Here is an 18,880-nt window from a genome sequence, read left to right on the forward strand (position 1 = left end):
TGCATCCTCAGTCCAGATGGAGATGTTCTGTCACTGCTGTGCCAGAGGAGAGATGAGCTCCAGCTATTTACAGCTACCATTCTGGTGTAACTGGTGAGCGAAGCAGCAGAGCCCAGCAGTGGGGCTCTTCACACCACATGCAGCTTTTAGTGTCACATAGGATCTTTCTGGAACTTAGAGAAGCTTTGGGAAGAAAAGTACCTGTGTTTTTACCATGATGATTTTGGTGACAGAACATGAAAGGAGGGTGAGATAGTGACTTGCAGGTTGAGACTGCAGCTCTAAATAGATGATTGCATGAGAAGGGAGAAGGCTTGTATCTAAGACAAGGATGAATAAGTCACAGATAATTCAGCTCAAAGGTTTACATAGATCATTAAAACACAGGCCATACTGAGTCAAGCATCCACATGATCAACTAAAGGCTTGTCCAGACTGCAGATTTGTTTCAGGTTAACTTGAAGTAAGTTCCTCCCATCAACAAACTAAATGCATTTGTCACAAGTTTTCAGGAAATTCAGGGATGCAGAGTTTGACATCAGATTGCATTAATGCACTTTTGGAATGAAGGACTTGTTGGTGTTCTGTGCTACTCAGCTTATTGCTCCTACCTGGGAATTCTACTGGGATGCCTATTGCTGGCCTGGGCAATGTAGGCAACAGAAAGCTCAAAACTTATTCTACAAGCTTGTTTCAGTGCTCAGAGCATGGGAAAGTCTCAGCAGTGACTCTCCAGCATGAGCTACTTTGTTAAAAAAAGGTTGACCAGAAGGCCCTAAACAAGTTCTGTAAAGGAAGAACTTTATCAGAGTTGCAAAAACATTTTAGCATAACTACAATCAGTAAAAGGTACCTGCTTCAGCAGTGACTTCTGTTCCTTCTTCCTAGGCACTGTATCTTGTAACCATATCACTGTGAAACCAGCTCAATTCACCCCTGGCAAAGCTCACGGTGTCTCTGTGGACCATACGCTGGAGGAGCATTGTCATAGCTGCCTCCAGCAGACATATGCCAATGATATCTCTCAGGACACTGGCCTCAACTAGGATGGTTTTCTACTGAAAACTTCAAATACAAGGAGCCACCTGACCCACCTCAGAAGCCTTTCCCAAGTGCCAGCCAGGAAAACTGAGTGCTACTTGTAAATACTTCGTGGTAAGCAATGATGTGGATGGAGTGAAAAGAGCTACTTCCCCAGCACTGTCTTTTGTGTCATGGGCATAAGGCTGCTCCTCAGGACTCCTGGTGCTTTAAATGCTTCTGTTTTCTCTCTACACCTTAGCTTGCTGTGTCTTGGTCCCCCCAGAACACAATGAGGTGCTGACTGCCTTTTTTTTTTTTTTTTTATTTTCCACATTGACAGAATGATTGGAGAAGCAGCAAAGGACTTACTGCACCCAGAAACTATTGGGATGAAATTTCTGCATCTCTGAAAGAAATTATTGAGAGCTCCTAAAGCTCTTAGCACTAGGAGGAAACTTTACATGGACAGGAGTAAACCTCCTACAGTGGTGCACCAGTTCTTGCAGCACTACAGGAGAACATTCCCCTCTGCCCTGAAAGCGTGGCTGTGCCTGCCTTACTCAGAAAAGTCGTATGTGTTAATCCTTCCCCTCGTGGGAACTGTCATGAGCACAGGTCTTATGATCTAGTGAAATCATGGGAAGTGCATTATGGAAGGGTGAGCCATTCCCACACACTTTGCATTTCCAGTAGGATAAGAACAATTGCAGGAGTTACAGTGAGGCAGCTAACTTGGGAGCAGTCCATTCAGCTCACTAACTCATGTCAGATAGTCCTTTATTTCCATAGCTGTGGACCTCATTTGTTGTTGAATTCACAAAATAATTAAGTCAGCATCATGTTGTTAGGAGCAGTGCTTTACTCGGTGAATCTTAGGTCACGGATACACAGAAACAAAACCACAGCACCTTTTTTGTTGGAAGTCAGGAAGGCAACATGTTGTTTGGGAGCTGTAATTCATGAGTGCTGGCATGAAGGATAGAAGAAAATAAATCTGATTTGTGCAGTGATGCAGGAACAGACCAATAAAAATGGCAAAAATGGATGGTAGACCAGATCTGAGGTGGAAACTTTCCAGCAGGTAAGTTTCTTCAAAACCTGCTATTACAATAAAACTTCCATTACTGCAATATACTGTGGTAAAACCTTAACAGGCTTTTACAGTGAAACTGAATGGAGTAAATTTGAAAATGTTTTAAATGTTGCTGAACTATGAGACAGTGACAGCCTTCCTTTCCATGTCAGTTTTCACCATAACCTATGGTTTTCTACAGTACCGGTGCTGGAACTTACTGGTTTTCATGCGGGAGGGAGCATGCTCATTTGTGTTTTCAGCCATTTGCAGGGGCAGCCTTTCCAGCAGAAACAGTTTACTTAGGCAGGATTGTGGGCAAAGGGAATTTTGCCTTCAACCAGATGAGCTATGTAAGGGCTTTCACTCCATTATTTACCTTGTAAATTAGACTCCTGCGGGGGAGAGTGGGTTCCAAACGTTTAAAATGCTGTATGCAAAAAGCCTATACATTTGTCTCCCTGTTTTGTTTTTCTCTTTTAATATTAAACAGCCATTTTCACTGCTAGTTCTCTGCCTTAGGACAGGGCAACACTGGCTGGAAACAAAAGAGAAGGAGTGGCAGCAGGGTGTGTCAGCTAAAAAGGACAGAAGCTGATACAGAAAATCACTTAGTGCCATGAGCACACATTAAGTGTTGCACTTCATAAAACAAGAGGGAAATGTCCTCGTGGTATAAAGAGGGTGAATCTTCTTCCTGCTTTCTGTGACTCTCCTCTCTCAGCAGCCAGGCACATTTCCTTTTATTCTCTTCAACTTTTGCAGTGATGTTAAAGCTTTCTCAAAGATTTGCTTCCCAGCTGAAGTAGACCTTTGCAGGATTTTGTAGCTTAAGGAACAAAAATATTAAGTCAATTAGCGATCAATTGAATAGATTCCTGCCCGGGGGTTCACTGTTCAGTTATGACTCAGTCCTCTCAAAATCATCAGACTTCCTTAATCACTTTTTTTCCTGATATAAACGCTGAACCCCTTCCCACTCTTGTTATTCGGGACAGACGTGGAACAGCTCTGCTCTGACAGCACATGGGCACGCAGCCAACCTCTCACCTGCTGGAGTAACCCTTGGCACACGGCCTTTTACAATCTTTCGAGGTGAACCCACGATTAATTGCTTGGGGGCAGCCTGGCTGCTGGCCTCTTTCCATGTGCGTTTCTGCTGCACAGCACTACCTTAGGCCAGTAGCACAGGGCCGGCCGTATTACCTCTTCCAGGTTACTCACAGCTGAGCCACAGGCTGCGCGGCTGCAGCCACAGCAATGTGGGACCAGTCTCCCGCCACTGCCTCAGCCTGAGCCCGCCTCACGGTGGCCTCATGGCCGCCCGCCTCACGGCAACTCCTCCTCCCCTTTGGGCTGAAAGCGAACTTTCTTGGCAGTCTCGCCCTCCTTCGCGCCTCGGGCTCCCCAGCTCCCTCCCTAAGAAGGCGGCCCCGAGGGTGGCCCCCCGCCCCTCAAAGCCCCCAGCCCTACAGCACCCTCTACCACCCGCCACCGGGCCCCTCGTTCAGAGCCGCCCCGTCTCTTGCTCGGCCGCCACTGCGCCTGCGTCGCCCCCGCCCGCCAGCGCTGCCCGACCCGCGCGCAGGCGCAGAGGCGCGCCCGGCCCTGCCCGCCCCTCCCCGGCGGCGCCGTACGCAGGCGCAGTACGCGCCGCCTGCCCGCCCGGCTGGTGCGTGCGAGAGAGAAGATGGCGGCGGCGGGGGCAGCAGCGTGAGGCGCCCGGGAGACGCCGAGCTCCCTACGGACGCGGGGCGCCATGGCTGTGAACAGCGCTCAGGTACTGGCCGACCCCTCGCTGCTTGCTTGCGTTGCTGCGGGTTTTTTTCTGATGGGTTCTGAGGGGCAGCTGGGCCCCGCGCCGCGGCTCGCTGAAGGGGGGGGGGGGGGGGGGGGGGGGGGGGGAGCGTGGTGGCCCGGACTAGGCCCAGGGTGATTCTGCAGCTTCATTGAATCTCCTCAGGGCGGTGGAGGGGCCTCCCTGCCGGGCGGGACGGCAGCCTCTTGTGCTGCTGGCGGCGGCCCTGCCCTGTGCAGAGGCCCAGCGGGTTGGGGTTCGTCCCCTCGTCGCGCCGGTATTGCCGTGCCTTGGCCGGGGGGAAGAAGCGGAGGGGAGGAGGAGGCCTGCGGGAGTTCTCTGTGGGGTGAAATCGATGCTGTACCCCCATCTGAGCCGTTGCGAGGAGACGATGGTTGGAAGAGAGTAGCCTGAGCTCTTTTACCTCCCCCACTCTTTGGTTGTTTTTTGTTGGCTTTTTTTTTTTTTTTTTTGAGGTGAGGAGAGACAGAAGCGATTCTATAATGAGAAGGGAATAAGGAGATTTGTAAACTAATCCTGTCTCTCCCTCCCCCCTCCCCGCCCCAACACTCAATAAACCTCAGCGCATTGGGGTGCAAAGGGCTGAGTGTTGCAAGATTACTGTGCATGGGGATGCGTGTGCAGTTTCCCTGTCTCCCACTAACTCAGCCAGCCAGAAGATTTGTGCACGGAGTGAAAAAAAAATAAAACAACCCAAAACTGCGATCGTGGTAGTTTTGCACTGGAAGTTAAAAGCTCGATTCCTGCTCTAATTTATTGTGTGCTTAGAGCAAATGATTGAACGGGTTAGCTTCATTATGTCTTTACTATGAGATTTTTCACCCAAAAAGCTTTAAAGTGAAAATGTCTGGCTAAATCCCAGGCAGTGTGTGAACCGAGGTGTTTATTTGGAAGATTTTTGTACAACTTTGTTCTCCCGCAGATAGTGAAGTTTAGAAAACTTCAAGCGTGTTAAAGATAATTTCATTAAGTGTATTTCATGGTGGAAAGTACCTTTCATAAAATGTAAGTTTCAAAGAAGATGATGCTTTTTTCTTAATTATGTTTGTTTTTTTTTCTGAAGGACAGTTAAGGCCCACATCTAAAAGTTGTGAAAAGTGAAAACTATCATGACCGTTCATGTCTAGCTTGATTTATTTATGTTTGAGAGAAAGAGGGATGGAATTTTATTAACAGGAGTGATCTGAGTGCAGTTGCAGTTCCTGGAGTTTGTTGTAAATAGTTTTAAAACTATTTTATCCTTCAACTTTTCTTTCAAAGTGGAGGAAACTCACTTACATTTGGACTTTTTTTTCAGCCTTCTGTTAAATGATAGTTGGATTCAGTGTCCCACTTGGAGGCTGTTTGACTAGCTCCTTTCCTCTCTGCTCAGTACCAGACCGCAATGCATGTGGTCAGTTTGATAACAGGCTGGGTTTTACATTGCAGTTTTCTTGTTGATCTAGAAGAATTAAGGAATTTTTTCTGTCTGTAGTTAATTAAATTCGTGTACCTTGAAACCAGAAGAGTTCAGTGGATAATTTAGTTTATGGTGAAGCTATAATTAAAAGTAAACTGCAAATTCATGTTTAGCAGTAACTTGTACACAGGCTTTTAAATCAATGCCCTGTTTAGGAAAAGATAGATATTTAGGTCTTGTGAGGATTGCTTATTAAATTTATATGTAGTTGGGAAGCAAATCTGTGAGATCTTTGTATCATTAAAACAGCCTGGGTTTGTGTTCCCCTGCCCTGTTGTAACCAGTCTGTTTAAATACTGCCTAGGATTTATGTGGCTGCATATTCTAGAGCACACTGTTGAAGTGAGGTAACTGGTTTGGACTTTTTTGGATGGAAAGAAGATAATAAAGATAAACTTAGGGATGCAGTTTTGCATGTAGGTGTTTCCTTTTTATTTTAGGGTGATATTTCTGCAGATAACTAGAAAAAATAGAGTTTTGATAAAAGTTGTACATTCTGATCGCAAGACTAAATAACATTATTTAGTCATTGTGTTATTTATTCATGATGTTATTTAGTCATATGTCTCAGAATGCAGAGTCCTAGGCTAAAGTGTTTAGTTTTTCTATGACTGTTAATTTGAGTGTACTGAGTTAATTTGAGTGTAACTGAAACATTTTTTTCTGTCACATGGGAGAAAAAAGTCTTCAGGAAAATCACGTTCTTCTAATAGCTGCAATGCACAGTCAGATTCCTGCCAGTTAATGGATTCATGTAATAGTGGGCAGAAATACTTCATCAGTTCGCACTTTGTAACAAATGAATCATTAAATGAGACCATATTATGTATTTTCAAAAGGACATTAATTTTGGCTGGCCAACTAGTCAGCAAGCACAGGGGTACTGCTGGTCGTTTGTACCTCTGTGTTCTATGTCATTATTTCATAATCATTTAAGGGGATATTAGGAGATATTTAAGTGTTGCTGTCAGTTTTCTGGGTGTGTTCTGAATATATTCTGAATCTGTAAGATTGTTTTTTTTTTTTTTTGCTAAGGTGAGCTAAAAGTAAACCTGTTGTGTCACTGCAAGTTTCATATGACAGTAGATAGATTGAGCTGATTTAGCACTGAATGTAGTCTAAACTACTTGTCATCAAGGTCAGCTAAAAATCTTTGCGGGGGGGGGGGGGAGGGGAAAGGATGTACTATAAAACTATTTCCCTGTTTGAAAAGAGTGATGCTGTAGGAACTGTCTAAACAGTTGTTTTAACCACTTTTCCTATTGTTAATCATAGAAAGAATACAAACACACCATCTATAAATCTTGTGAAAACAAGTTAAGCAGAATAAAGGATACCATAGCAGAATGAATCATTTATGCTTGTTTTGTTCTTTCACCATTACTGTGGTGTCAGATGAACTCGGTGCCATTTTAAGTGTACTCTCTTTCCCTCAAACCCAGCTGAAGTAAAAACCAGTAGAGTTCATGTTCATAAAAAGCTGAACAAGCTCATGAGCTGCTCATCCTCACCCAAGTCTGTCTAGCCTGGCAACCAGAATAACTGGAACTCAGGACATGGCATGCAATCTGACTCCCTGAAATACTGCACTGCAAACTACCTCTTTTATGGCTGGCTTGGAGTGTGGCTCCCTGGCAGGGTGTAGTTTGATGTTCCCTTAAGCCACTGCTGTTTCTGGGAAAAAAAAAAAAAAAAAGGCAAGCAGCAGTCTGTAGGCATTTGTTCTGTCCTGTCCTTGCAGTGTCTTGCATGTTTGTGGGTGACCTGGATTACAAAATCATCTGTATCACAAATAATCTTTAAAAAATGGTCATCACACAGCTGGATGAGAATTTCTTATGATATTCTGCAGATATGTTGGATGTGCCAGTGTCCTTACAGGCATGAAGAAGTGCGTGGAGAGAGGGCAGTGTGGGTTCTGTCAGGTTCATGAAATACAGTGAAAACTGGGGAAGGGGGAACCCTGAAAACAAAAGATGAGTCTGGGCAGTGTCTACCGGTGAGTGGGTTTGGAGAGATGTGTTTGAATGTAGCATCCTGCAGTAGCTGCTGCATCTCCTCTGTCCCATTCAATTGCTGTTCTGTATTTTAAGGGGATGAAGAAGCTGGATTTATTTCCCCTGCCTCCTTTTGGTCCCACTTTTTGTCACTCAGAAGGGCATGGGTTCATCCTCACACTAGAGCCTCTGGAGTGAGTAGTTTCAGGCTTCTCTGGTGTCAGGAATTCAGGCTGCAGCTGAAGTTGTGAGTTTAGGTAGCCAGAAGTTATCATTTGCCTTTCTAAAATGTGAATGGTGAATCCACACAGAGCATAGTGGGTGAATGTGGGTTGGTTAACTTAAAAAAGCCAGTCTGGGAAAACTGACATAGAACTTAAATTTGGAACTATATGGCAGCATGCAAATAATAGAATAAACCCGACAGTTTTTGTGAATCACTGCTATTTTTTTCTGTGCATTTGAGGGTATAGCACTGATTGGGAGACTTTGTAGAATGGATCCAGCCATTTACCCATTAATAAATCCAGTTTTGTGGGCAGTTGCTTGGACACACTGCTTTTTCCATTCTATTAGCTATTGAAATACTTGTAAAGTGAAGTGGGGTTTGTTTATAGGTAAACTAAGCAGTCTCACTTCTGTGTAGTGATATATACGCAACATGCTGTGTCGTACAAACCAGCCAAATCTGTTGTAATAGAAGTTGCTGGCCTTGGGCCATTGGATTATGGTCATTTGTCACTCTAATGCCATTTCAGCAATGTAGATGTTCATTTCCAAAGAATTAAACGTGCTAGTACTGCGGTTTTTCTTTTGGATGGAAGTGTTTTATGTGTGATCATTAAACGTATAACTGGGGATTATGGAACAATAGGATTATGCTTCATGGTGGGGAAAAAAGTGTGTGTGTGTACATGTGTGCCTGTGTGCACAGGGGTACAAACACACACAAACCCTCCATAAAGGAGCAGTTCATTTAAGAATTGGGGTTCTAAACTTTATTTCTATTTTGTTGCATAGTAACATCTGCATTTAAGACTACGTGGTTCAAGTGTTCCCGGTAATGGTGCCATGCTGAGGTTTTTGTTAGATTAATGCTTACATTAACATATTCATTAACACTGTAATAGAGAAAACTTTGAAGTACATTAGTATTTTTCATTTTGCATTTGACTCTCTAATACCTAATTTAACTGCAGATGTTCTCGATCGTTTAAATACACCAAAGAGCATTTCCTCCTTGTTTGACAGCATAGGATTTATTGATCTTTGGTTTGTGCTACAAGGTCTGTTTTTCTTCACCTCTAGTTAGGCAGGAGGTAGGTTAAATCACAGCAGCCCTAACAAAGTGTTTGTGTAAGCTTATTTAAATCATACACCTTATGGAGGAGCATTTGTTTGACAAAAATTTAAGAGGTCTATGGTAGTGACAAATGCTAATGCCGCGCAAACTGAAGTGTGCAAAAATGCTTTGGGAATTTTGTTACTTGCAGTAATGTATGTGAATTTATATCATGTATGGAAGTAGGAAAGAAAGGTATATGGCTCAGCCTCCATTATGTGTATAATGTCAGCACAAACTGGGAAATCACTTAAGGGTTCTGTAATTTTTTTTTTTTACTTTGCTAAAACCCCCTGATTTGGGTTCATCTTTGAGGTGGAAAACTGTCTGAGCTGTAAGAAACTCCAAAGAACAACATATCTTTAAAGATTATGTCAACATACACATTTAAAAAATGAGAATGTAGTTTTTTGTCAAAGAATTCTGTATATGAAAGACTTTTGGTTTTTTTTTTCCAATCAAGCTCAACATACGAGCAAAAACAGCAGTGCTGTATTCCCTTGGTGCAGCAGGCATGAGTTTTCATGCATCATTTAGATCCTGCTGTAGTGATTCACAGGTTTCCTGCCTCGTTTTTCCCATGAATGTTGCAGGCTGGCAATGGGTTTAGCAGTATAACTTAAAATAGAAAAGTTACGTGTCATTCATGCAAAGAAGAGAAGGCCTCTCTCCCAAAAATGTTTTGTCTTGTTGGAGTGGGATTCCTTTGTAGGCAGTGTAGCAACACATTGCCAGTAGTGATTCTTACAGTGTCAAGGTAATGCTCCTACTTTCAAGAGTGCTTAACAGCTTTGCTATATGCACGTACCTGTCTGGGATGTATGTGTATATAGCTTGCCCTTTAGCTTGTATTGCAAATATAAACGTATGGTTTAAGTTGGTTAAAGATCCCCTGTTACTAGCATTGAAAGCTCTAGAATGCAGGTGGGGTTACCAGGTATTGGATGTCATGAGTGACTTTAGATGTGGTGATTGTCATTGTGTGAAGGTACCAAGACTTAAGATGCTGTACATGGTATTAAACCACAGATACTCTCAACTCCTGACTGTCTGGTGAAAGAGAGTTACTTTTGCACGTTGCTCTCATTTGAACAGGCTGAGAGTAAGTTGTAAAGAGGGAAATTAATTCAAAGCCAACCTTGTGGGAGCTAAAGAAATGACTGATAGAAAAAGGGGGTAGATAGAGGAAAGATATTGATAATACCTTTGATTCATGCTGCAAACATTAGGTTGGATGCAGAAGGAGATGGAAAAAGTTGAGCTACTTAGTTTAATGCTAGCAATGGGCAATTAGGTTACTTGTATTCAAATAATGGTTGTGAATGATGATACTTAGGAGGGTATGTGTTTAAAAATTACTCTATACTGGTACATCATATGGGATGGTCTTGTCATTTTAAATATGACTAGGTATGATAGAAGGAGAGAGAAATAAAGAAGAGAGGAAAAGAATTGTCAGCAAAAGTTACAGCTGAATGGCAAGAAGAGTCAAGTTTAAGTTCCAGTCTACTTCACTGTATCCATTAAATCATATGGTCTCTAAGGTTAAGTAGCTGTTAGCAGAGAAAGTAAGAAATGGTACTGTAATGTCCTTAAAGCATGGAAAACCTCATTTTCTGTTCCGCTGAAGCCTTTGGGATACAAAACCAAAGCTACCACTGTTTGGAAATTTTTGTGGAGCACTGTAATTAATTGAAAACTGAAAAAAAAGGCAACTTACTCAGGCAATTCCTAATACTCCTCATTTTCTTCTTGTTTGCTAATGGCTGTGACCATAGGCTATGGCCCCTTAACAAAAAGCATTAAGCTTCTGCAAATCACAATGAACACTTCCTATAAAACTTAGGACAACAAAAAGTGTTTATGCTGTTAATACAGTCATGAGGTCTGTGGAGACAGGTTGGACTCGGTGATCCTTGGGGTCTCTTCCAACCTTAGTGATACTGTGATACTGTAATATGCTTTCATAGCAAGCAAGCAAGAGATATATAAAATTAGCATCCTGGCTTTGTAAGCAACAGAAAACGCAAGTGAAGCAGCATCATAAAAGTGTGAAAGAGGAGCAGTCAACTTTTGGAGCAGAGGAAATAAAGCTGTTGAGTTTGATCATGACAACAGATTTGCCCTCTCAGTCTTTTGAACTTCGTTAAAACACAACGCTGAACTGTAGTGGTCACTCTTGTTACTGTGACTCCAAAGGACTGTAAATAACCAAGGCTGGTATGTAATGTTTCAGATGTTGCCAAAGACTCAGAGTTCCTTAATTGTGGAGAATAAAGGCAATGGACATGTATTTCCCTTCGTAGTAATGATTGTCACAAAAAGGCCATTATGGTTTTCTGCTTTGGTCTAATTGCATACTTAAAATAGAGATTTCCCCGAGTTCTCATCAGTCTTCACCCAGAAGTGTTAGGGCAGCTGTGTGCACAGGTTTTTTCCTTCATTTTGTGCTGCAGCTTGTAATGGTGAGTTGAAAGTTGCAGTGGTTTAGAGGCATTGCTTGTTCCCAGTGCTTGATTGTGCACTGAACTACAGTATGTGTACACTATTTTTGTGTTGGTGTGACTTCATGGTTAGTCTGAGATTTTCAGTTTTTTCTAGGCAATACTTAGTGGTGAGCTAAGAGCTAAGGTATTTTGTAGCTGTTTGATTTGTGTGCCAAGTCTTGTATATGTGTGTTTCAAATGTATTTATTTTATGAAAATGCTTGTAATTAATGAGCACCTATTTACTGTGTTATCTTGGATGGTCAGCTCCGAGTATCAGTGTTCAGTGCATCTACTGTGTTTACTGAGTAGCCAGAGGTTGCAATATTTTATAATGGCAGACATCACTTATTTGGAACTTAGTTCAGTTTGTATTTTCTGTCCTATTTTCAAAACATCTGTTTCAAACAACAATATGACTGACTGGTTGTGTTTGCCAAATGTGTTTTTATGATTTGCATAAGATTTTTTTTATTGGATTTGGGACCAGAGGAGGCAATGTACAGCCACGAGAAGTGTGTTCTTTCAAAAGCTGCCTAAATGGGTGTTTTTTGAAAGTGGAAAGTATAAATTCACAATAGGCATGGTGAAATAGGATGGTGTGGTGTCATCGTTGTTGCTCAAGTTTGTTTGCATTACAGATTAAATTTGCTGGTATTTAGGTGGAGTGTTGTAAAATGATCTTGCTCCTTTATACTGCAGGTGGATGAGGGTGAAGATAGAAGGTGCTGGAGTTGCAGATATGCACGCACACCACCGCATTGCCCACCCCACACCGCATCACCCGTGCCCCACCATGCCACCCACACCCCATCACCCCACCCCACTCTGCACTACACAACCATACCACAGTGCCCACAGCACCCGCCACATCTCATAACTCACATCACACCACCTGTGGTGGGTTGAAGTTTCCCCCCAGCATTAACTTTTGCCAGACCAACTCAGAAGCAAATGAAGCTGTATTTACCAGCAAAAACTACACTCTACAATGGCATGCAATGACTATGTACAAAATATACAGTATTCACAATATTACACAGATATTTACAATTAATAAACAGCACAGGGACCTCCTTGGCCAAGGACAAGAGGAAGCTACTAGCTTCTCCCTCCCTACCCCGCTGTACAAAAGGGACAAGAGAAAGGAGCAGAGAAGTTAGACTTAGCCAAAGCCAGCCAATAAGCAGGTTGTCTCTCCCAAGTGAAGCAGAACAGTCAAGAGATCAGAAGAGAAAAGGGAAGAGTTGTTATGGTACATAGAATACATAGAATACATAGAATAAACCAGGTTGGAAGAGACCTTCAAGATCATCGCGTCCAACCCATCACCAATCCAACACCGCCCAAGCAACTAACCCACAGCACCAAGCACCCTGTCAAGTCTTCTCCTAAAAACCTCCAGTGATGGCGACTCCACCACCTCCCCAGGCAGCCCATTCCAATGGGCAATCACTCTTTCTGTATAGAACTTTTTTCTAACATCCAGCCTGAACCTCCCCTGGCGCAGCCTGAGACTGTGTCCTCTGACACAGATCCTCTCATTCTAGATATTTATCCAATGAATTTGAAAATATTATTAGGATAATATTTTATTTTCCTTTTCTACACCCAATAGTGGTTTATTTATATTTTTCTACTTTTCTGCTCAAAATCTATAACTAATTTTAAAGGAATAGCCTAAAACCACCACTCCAACATACCACATATAATTTCATGACCAGAGACCTTCTGTTCCGAGTCTCAACAATGGGTTTTGAAGTGTGCAGGTTTGGCTGTTCCTTAGAAATTGGACCACAGCTTTGGGAAGTGGCTTACAAATGGAGTTGCATAGGTAAAAATGAAATTGAAGGTAGTTTGTCCAAAAGTCATGTTCAGGCTTTCTACTTGCACTAATCAGGAGTGTTTTGTTTTTCTGGAAAAAAATATGCTTTGTGCAAGTAGCCTAGGTAGTAGCATGTCTCTCTAAGAGCTCAATAAAATTAGATCAGTTCTTAAGAAGTTATCAACAGCAAGTCACATTTTCATGTTATTTATTTTGTGATACTTTCTGCAAATTAATTTTGAGCCTTCCCCCCTATTTTCAAGTTTCTCCTTAGTTTGCAGAGCCATGCTATTTGCTGTAAACAGTAGCAGCATGTTGTACCTTCACACTGAGAAGAGGAAAAAGCATTTTCAGCATCACCCTGAGTAGGATTGTAAACAGTTTAACAAGCTGTTGAAAGACTTAAAGTGATGCTCTTTTGCTGAACAAAGACCTCTAAAGATGGATAAGCAAAATAAGATACCTGGGCACCCATATGGTTAGTGTAGATGGGGCTATATTTCAATTCTTCTGTTATGGAACTGTGCGTCTCCTGTGAAATGAGGAGCATGCCCTTCATAGACTGAAAGCCATTCTGATTCAGACTAAACACTGTAACTCACTCTTACTAGAAGTGAATCAGCTAATTTAGATCTGAATTCAAGGTTAAGGTGACCAAGCAAAAATCTTGCTTCTTTTCAACACCTTGCTTTCATATCTTCTCTGAACAGTTTGAAAGTGTGATCTAGTGGGAACTCAGACACAAAAAAGCCACGCTGTTGTGACTGATGATTAGATGAAAAGACAGTAGATAAATTCCAGGTAATTTGGGTCTTAATTTTTGTTCCTTTTGATAGGGAGAGTTTACAGTTTGTGCATTAGACTCAGTAACTAGTAACTCAGAGCTTGAAATAAATGTGTTTGCCGAATTATGAGCAACCAGCTTGAAGATGGTGTTTTCAGGCTCTTTGAGGGTATGAAGATAGAGGTGTTTTACCAACAACTATTCCTGAATTCAAAGCCAGGAAGGTATTTATTTTATTTGTTTTCCTATTTTGGAAGAATCTGTTTTTCTTTTGATATTTACAAGGACTGCCTGCCTGGAGAATTTAATAGAAAGTTTTTTTCTTTGGCTTTTATTTTGGTTTGACATTGCAAGGAAATAATTACAATGGAAAATGTTACTGCTCTGAATTACTGGCAGATATTTGTGGGCTTGTAGTGGTGGAGATGCTGGTGTACAAGTGTCAGAAATTCCATCTTTTGCTCTTTAGAGAGCTAAGACTTGATGTAAACAGCCCTGACAATTCAGTTATCTGTCCTCTTGCTCACTGTCTGGTGTGTGCTTAGGTGTTCCAGCTGTGGCTCCAAAATGAATGCTCTTCACTGCAGCTCTTGCTTGTGTGAGATAAAAACCTATGTTCTTACCTTGGCTGCAGTGAAAGGCACAAGGAAGATACTTTCTTTGGTAGAATATCTAATCCTTTTACACGGGATGGAAATTAAAAGGTACACAAAATGTAGATAAAATCCTCCTGTCAGTGGGCATTGGTTTATGATCACATATAAGTGATAGAGCTGCATTGCCCTCTTAACAGTATAAAGATTGACTAAATAAAATTGTGTCTGTTTTGGAGCAAGCTCTTTGTTTTCTGGAAGAAAAGGAAAATATCAATTGGAGAAAGCTTTAAATAGAAACAGTAGAGGTTTTATTGCTGGGGCAGTCCTGTGGAGACCAGAAGATGAGAGACTCTATGTAGTTGGGGAAGGTACACCATGCTCATAAAGGCAGTGGTGTCTGCAAGATTAAGGATTGTGTTTTATCTTCTACTCCCTTTCTCCTCCACTGTTAACCACAGTCAGCACTTCATAGACAGCTTCCTTGGACTGGCTGCACTGCTGGCTGTTTGAAAGACAAGAATGCTCAGGAGCACCTTTTTTTTGAGGAAGCCAAATTTGTTAGGGTTTAAGTTACTGGCTTGTGTTTTCAGTTTTTTGCATGGTTATTTTATGATGTTTTGCCCCTGTTTGAAATAGTTCTGTAATTGATGGAAACGGGTAATAATGAAAGAACACAGCCTGCTCTTCCTTTGTGAATATTTGGAATAGGACCAACTGTTCTGATCCGTCTTGTGTCCCTGTGATAGTGTCAGGCTCTCAGGGGCCATTTATTCATTAAACCTGCTGTGGCCACACCTGAAATTTCACCAGCTTGTGCTTTTGTACTAGGCAGTGATCTGTTCTTTCCTCTGATCAGAAGAAAGCTTTGGAGAATGATAATTTGATAATTTTATTATTTTGGGAGGGGTCCATAGTGAAATAAATTCCCCTCTAATTCATTTCAAATGTGTGGAAAAATGCTTAACTTCAGTTGTGAGAATTCTGTAATAGCATCCAAGAAGCTCTGAATCGTAGAAGAAAAAAAGAAGGGAAGGTACAGTCATATTTTTGAGCCTTTGATTGCTTAAATGGTAGGCAGGCAGAGTTGCACTGACTCATGGGCTTAGTTGACCTACATTTACCTACCTCTGATCTTTCTCCAGGCACGGTGTAGATTTGTTAATGTTCTAGTTTTAAGCTGCAGGCTAGTGATAAAGGACTGTAAGCTGTACTAAGAGCTTGCACAGGATTTGCTATGTTTTTCAGTTGTTACAAGCTTTAATATGCAGTGCTCTACTGTAAAGTACAACTTCATTTCCACACACCTTTATATAATAGACTTTATTTTGTCATAAAGAGGAGAGAACAGCACAGTATTTTTTTCAGAAACTGATTTACCAGTTACTGAAACGCTACTATTTAGGCTATGATACAGCTGTAAATATGTGGCCAGTGATCTTCATAGCACCTGGCTATGAGTTGTTGCTTGCAAATCCAGAATCTGAAACAAGTTGACAAACCTTGACAAAATGAAATAAAAGTAAAGGGCGAGGGAGAAATAGCTTATTTGCTGCTGGGATGACTAATGCAAGAGTGTTTTTCTTTGCTAATAAAACCCAAGTGCTGTCATACTCATGTGCCCTTTTTTACTTGCCAGAAAACAGACTTCTCTCTGAATGGTTCAGTTTCTTTACTCCAGCCTATCTTGATAGCCTCAAGAATAAGTACACTTTGCAGAAGTAGCTCTGTGAGCACGATTTTATAATGTGTGGTATACATAAGGCGTTTCATAATTTCAATTTATATCTGAACTAGTTTTGACTTGTTAGGCCTTCTGCTTAGATGCAGTTGAGTTATTCCTTGCCACCATTAAGCAAAAGCTGTATTTTTAACTCCTTTGTGGAAAAGCTGTTGAAGAATTTGCAGCTTAAACTAATTTGACTGTAAGATCTGAAGCTGTTGGTTGCTAGATGAAAGCCATGTTAATGCTTCTTGAAAGCAGAAGTTGACACTTCATTTTCCTAGCTTTCTTGTAGCTCAGGTGATGCCAAGATGATGATGCATCAGCAGTGCTATTTCTAGTCTTTTTTCTAGGACAAGCAGCTGTGTAACATGTACTCCTCCTCCTCCTTGTATTCCTTCAGGAGGGTGTTCATGTTGCTAGACTGGAATACCAGTGGAGATTTCATTGCAGGCAGTGAGGTAACGTTGGCATTCATTTTTTTAAGTGCTCATGGACAGCACAACAAAACAGTTAATGTGGGGAGAGCCTGGAGATCAGGCATTTTAATCCTTTGGAGTTTTGGGAGAACTTTTTTCTCCTCTGTGCTTGAAATTAATTCCATAGCTGCTGCTTTTGTCTGCATAGTTAAGATGCCACTTGGTCGGTTATGGTAATTCAAGTTATAAAAGTACTATTGCTTTAATTCCTGTGTGGTAGCAAACACATTTTCTTATGTAGATGTTTGGTTAATTGGTTTAATGTAATTTGTGTTATAACCTAGACACATCACCTCAAAGATGTAAAGGTGATGTCGTTGATGAAGTGTTCTGTTTAAAGTGGCGTAAAATCTGCTGAAGTGCAGATGGATGTTTTACTCTTGTAATCATATTATAGAGATTAACTCAGAAACTGATTCCAGTTTTGTTGTGACTGGAAACACCAGAGACTGACAATCCCAGGCAACCACCAACAGATCAAGAGGACACAGTCTCAAGCTGCGCCAGGGGAGGTTTAGGCTGGATGTTAGGAAGAAGTTCTTCACAGAAAGAGTTTTTGGCCATTGGAATGGGCTGCCCAGGGAGGTGGTGGAGTCACCATCACTGGAGATGTTTGGGAGGAGACTGGATGAGGCACTTGGTGCCATGATTTAGTTGATAAGATGGTGCTGGGTGATAGGTTGGACTTGATGATGTTAAAGGTCTTTTCCAACCTGGTCTGGTCTGTTCTATTCTGTTCAGAGGGTTTGGGATGTTGCTGTAAAAGAGGTATTTAAAATGATTGGATTTTTTAAAGGAGAGCTTATATTGGGAGGCAGGTCCTTGACACAGGGAAGACTGATTCATTACAGCATGAGAGACTGAATGCTAAAATTTGTGATGCCAGCTCAATTGTGAGTTTTGGAAACAGACTGAAAGTCCTTTCCACTGTACCAGTTTCAATAGTCTCATTCATTCAACATCCTGAACTTGTATTATAGAAAAAATAGATTGCAGATGTGATATACTTTTTAAAATGTTCCTCATCTGCAGACTAATTGTATAATATTCCAGTCTCACCATGTTAAGAAGGCGGCAAAGATACGGGTCTTTTAATGCCCTCACTTTAGGTGCACAGGAAGGAATTGAGAACTACAGTTACATCTGGTTCATTGAGATGTTTCCAGGAATTTAATTGTAGGTTTGGGGATTTTCTGGTACTCTCCAAAGCTGTATGAGAATATTTTGAATTCAGTTTCCAGACTTTAATTGCAAAGTCTTGATAGGTGGAAATCAGATTTATTTGCATTAAGTGCTAATAACATAAGAAAATTGAGTTAAAAACCAGGGCACCCCCAGCAGCTTCTTTGAGCAGAGCTACCACTTTACAGTTGCACAAAGTATGTTTAATATTGCAGTGATTTCCCTCCCCCCCGACCCTATGAACTTAATGTGCTAGTTTTGTTAGTGTCAGCATCTGAAAGGAAAGATTTTGTGTATGTTGTGTAGCATCCCACCTAATGCTATCTCATTTTTAAGGTTTATTTGAGCATTGTTTATTTTTATTTTCATTCTTGGTCTCGGAGATGCAAGAAGAAATTCAGAAACTCCCAGAAGTTCAGAACTTGTGTATCTTGAAACTAGGATTTTTAAAAAAGGGTGGATAATAACTTTTGTGAATTATTTTATCTTTAAAGGAATTGACCATTAAACCTTAGTATGGAGATATTAGCTGGAAGAAATACCAGTTTCTGATCCTGAAGTTCAAGAAAGGCAATTTGTTACATTGGTACATGTTTACTCCCCTTAGTTACAATCATGTGAATTTTAACATCTGTAATAACATATTGTGCATCTCTGTTAAATGGTCAAATTGGGTTACAGTCGTGAATTGCAAAATGGAATAAACATATCAATGTGTTTTGGGTTTAGTATTTTGTTTTTCCATCTCAAAGAGAGGTTTGGAAACAACACTGAGAACTGAGAATGTGGAAGGGCAGTCGAGGTAGTTTGTTGTTTGTTTTTTTGTTTTTTTTTTACCCCAAGGATTTCATGAAACCTTGTCCTCTGCATACTCCTACACCCATGCTTCCTCCCAGATGAGACTGTTATTTTCCGTCTGCTTTTCTTACACAGCTGCAAGTGGAATATTGTGGAAATGTGTATGATCCTGTTTTGACGTTGCTCTTAATCTGTGGCAGAAATAAAGTTCACCAGGCTGAGGTATCTTAAGGGATCCTTGAATGCACATAATGCAAGGTTAATGATGGCTCTGCAGATTTAAATCATCTGGAGAGCA

At 41.3% G+C, this 18,880-nt stretch overlaps 1 protein-coding gene across 1 annotated transcript in view; it reads left to right on the forward strand.

Moving 5' to 3' along the window:
* Positions 1–3,757: 3,757 nt before the first annotated feature.
* USP10 (ubiquitin specific peptidase 10) overlaps positions 3,758–18,880 on the forward strand; it is a 51,177-nt gene continuing 36,054 nt past the window's right edge. The window contains exon 1 of the mRNA XM_054169899.1: positions 3,758–3,875. Coding sequence (XP_054025874.1) covers positions 3,855–3,875 — 21 coding nt within the window. The 5' untranslated portion in view covers positions 3,758–3,854. The remainder of the gene's footprint in view (positions 3,876–18,880) is intronic.

The sequence above is a fragment of the Dryobates pubescens genome, chromosome 19 (assembly GCF_014839835.1).
Source record: "Dryobates pubescens isolate bDryPub1 chromosome 19, bDryPub1.pri, whole genome shotgun sequence".
Classification (NCBI taxonomy): domain Eukaryota; kingdom Metazoa; phylum Chordata; class Aves; order Piciformes; family Picidae; genus Dryobates; species Dryobates pubescens.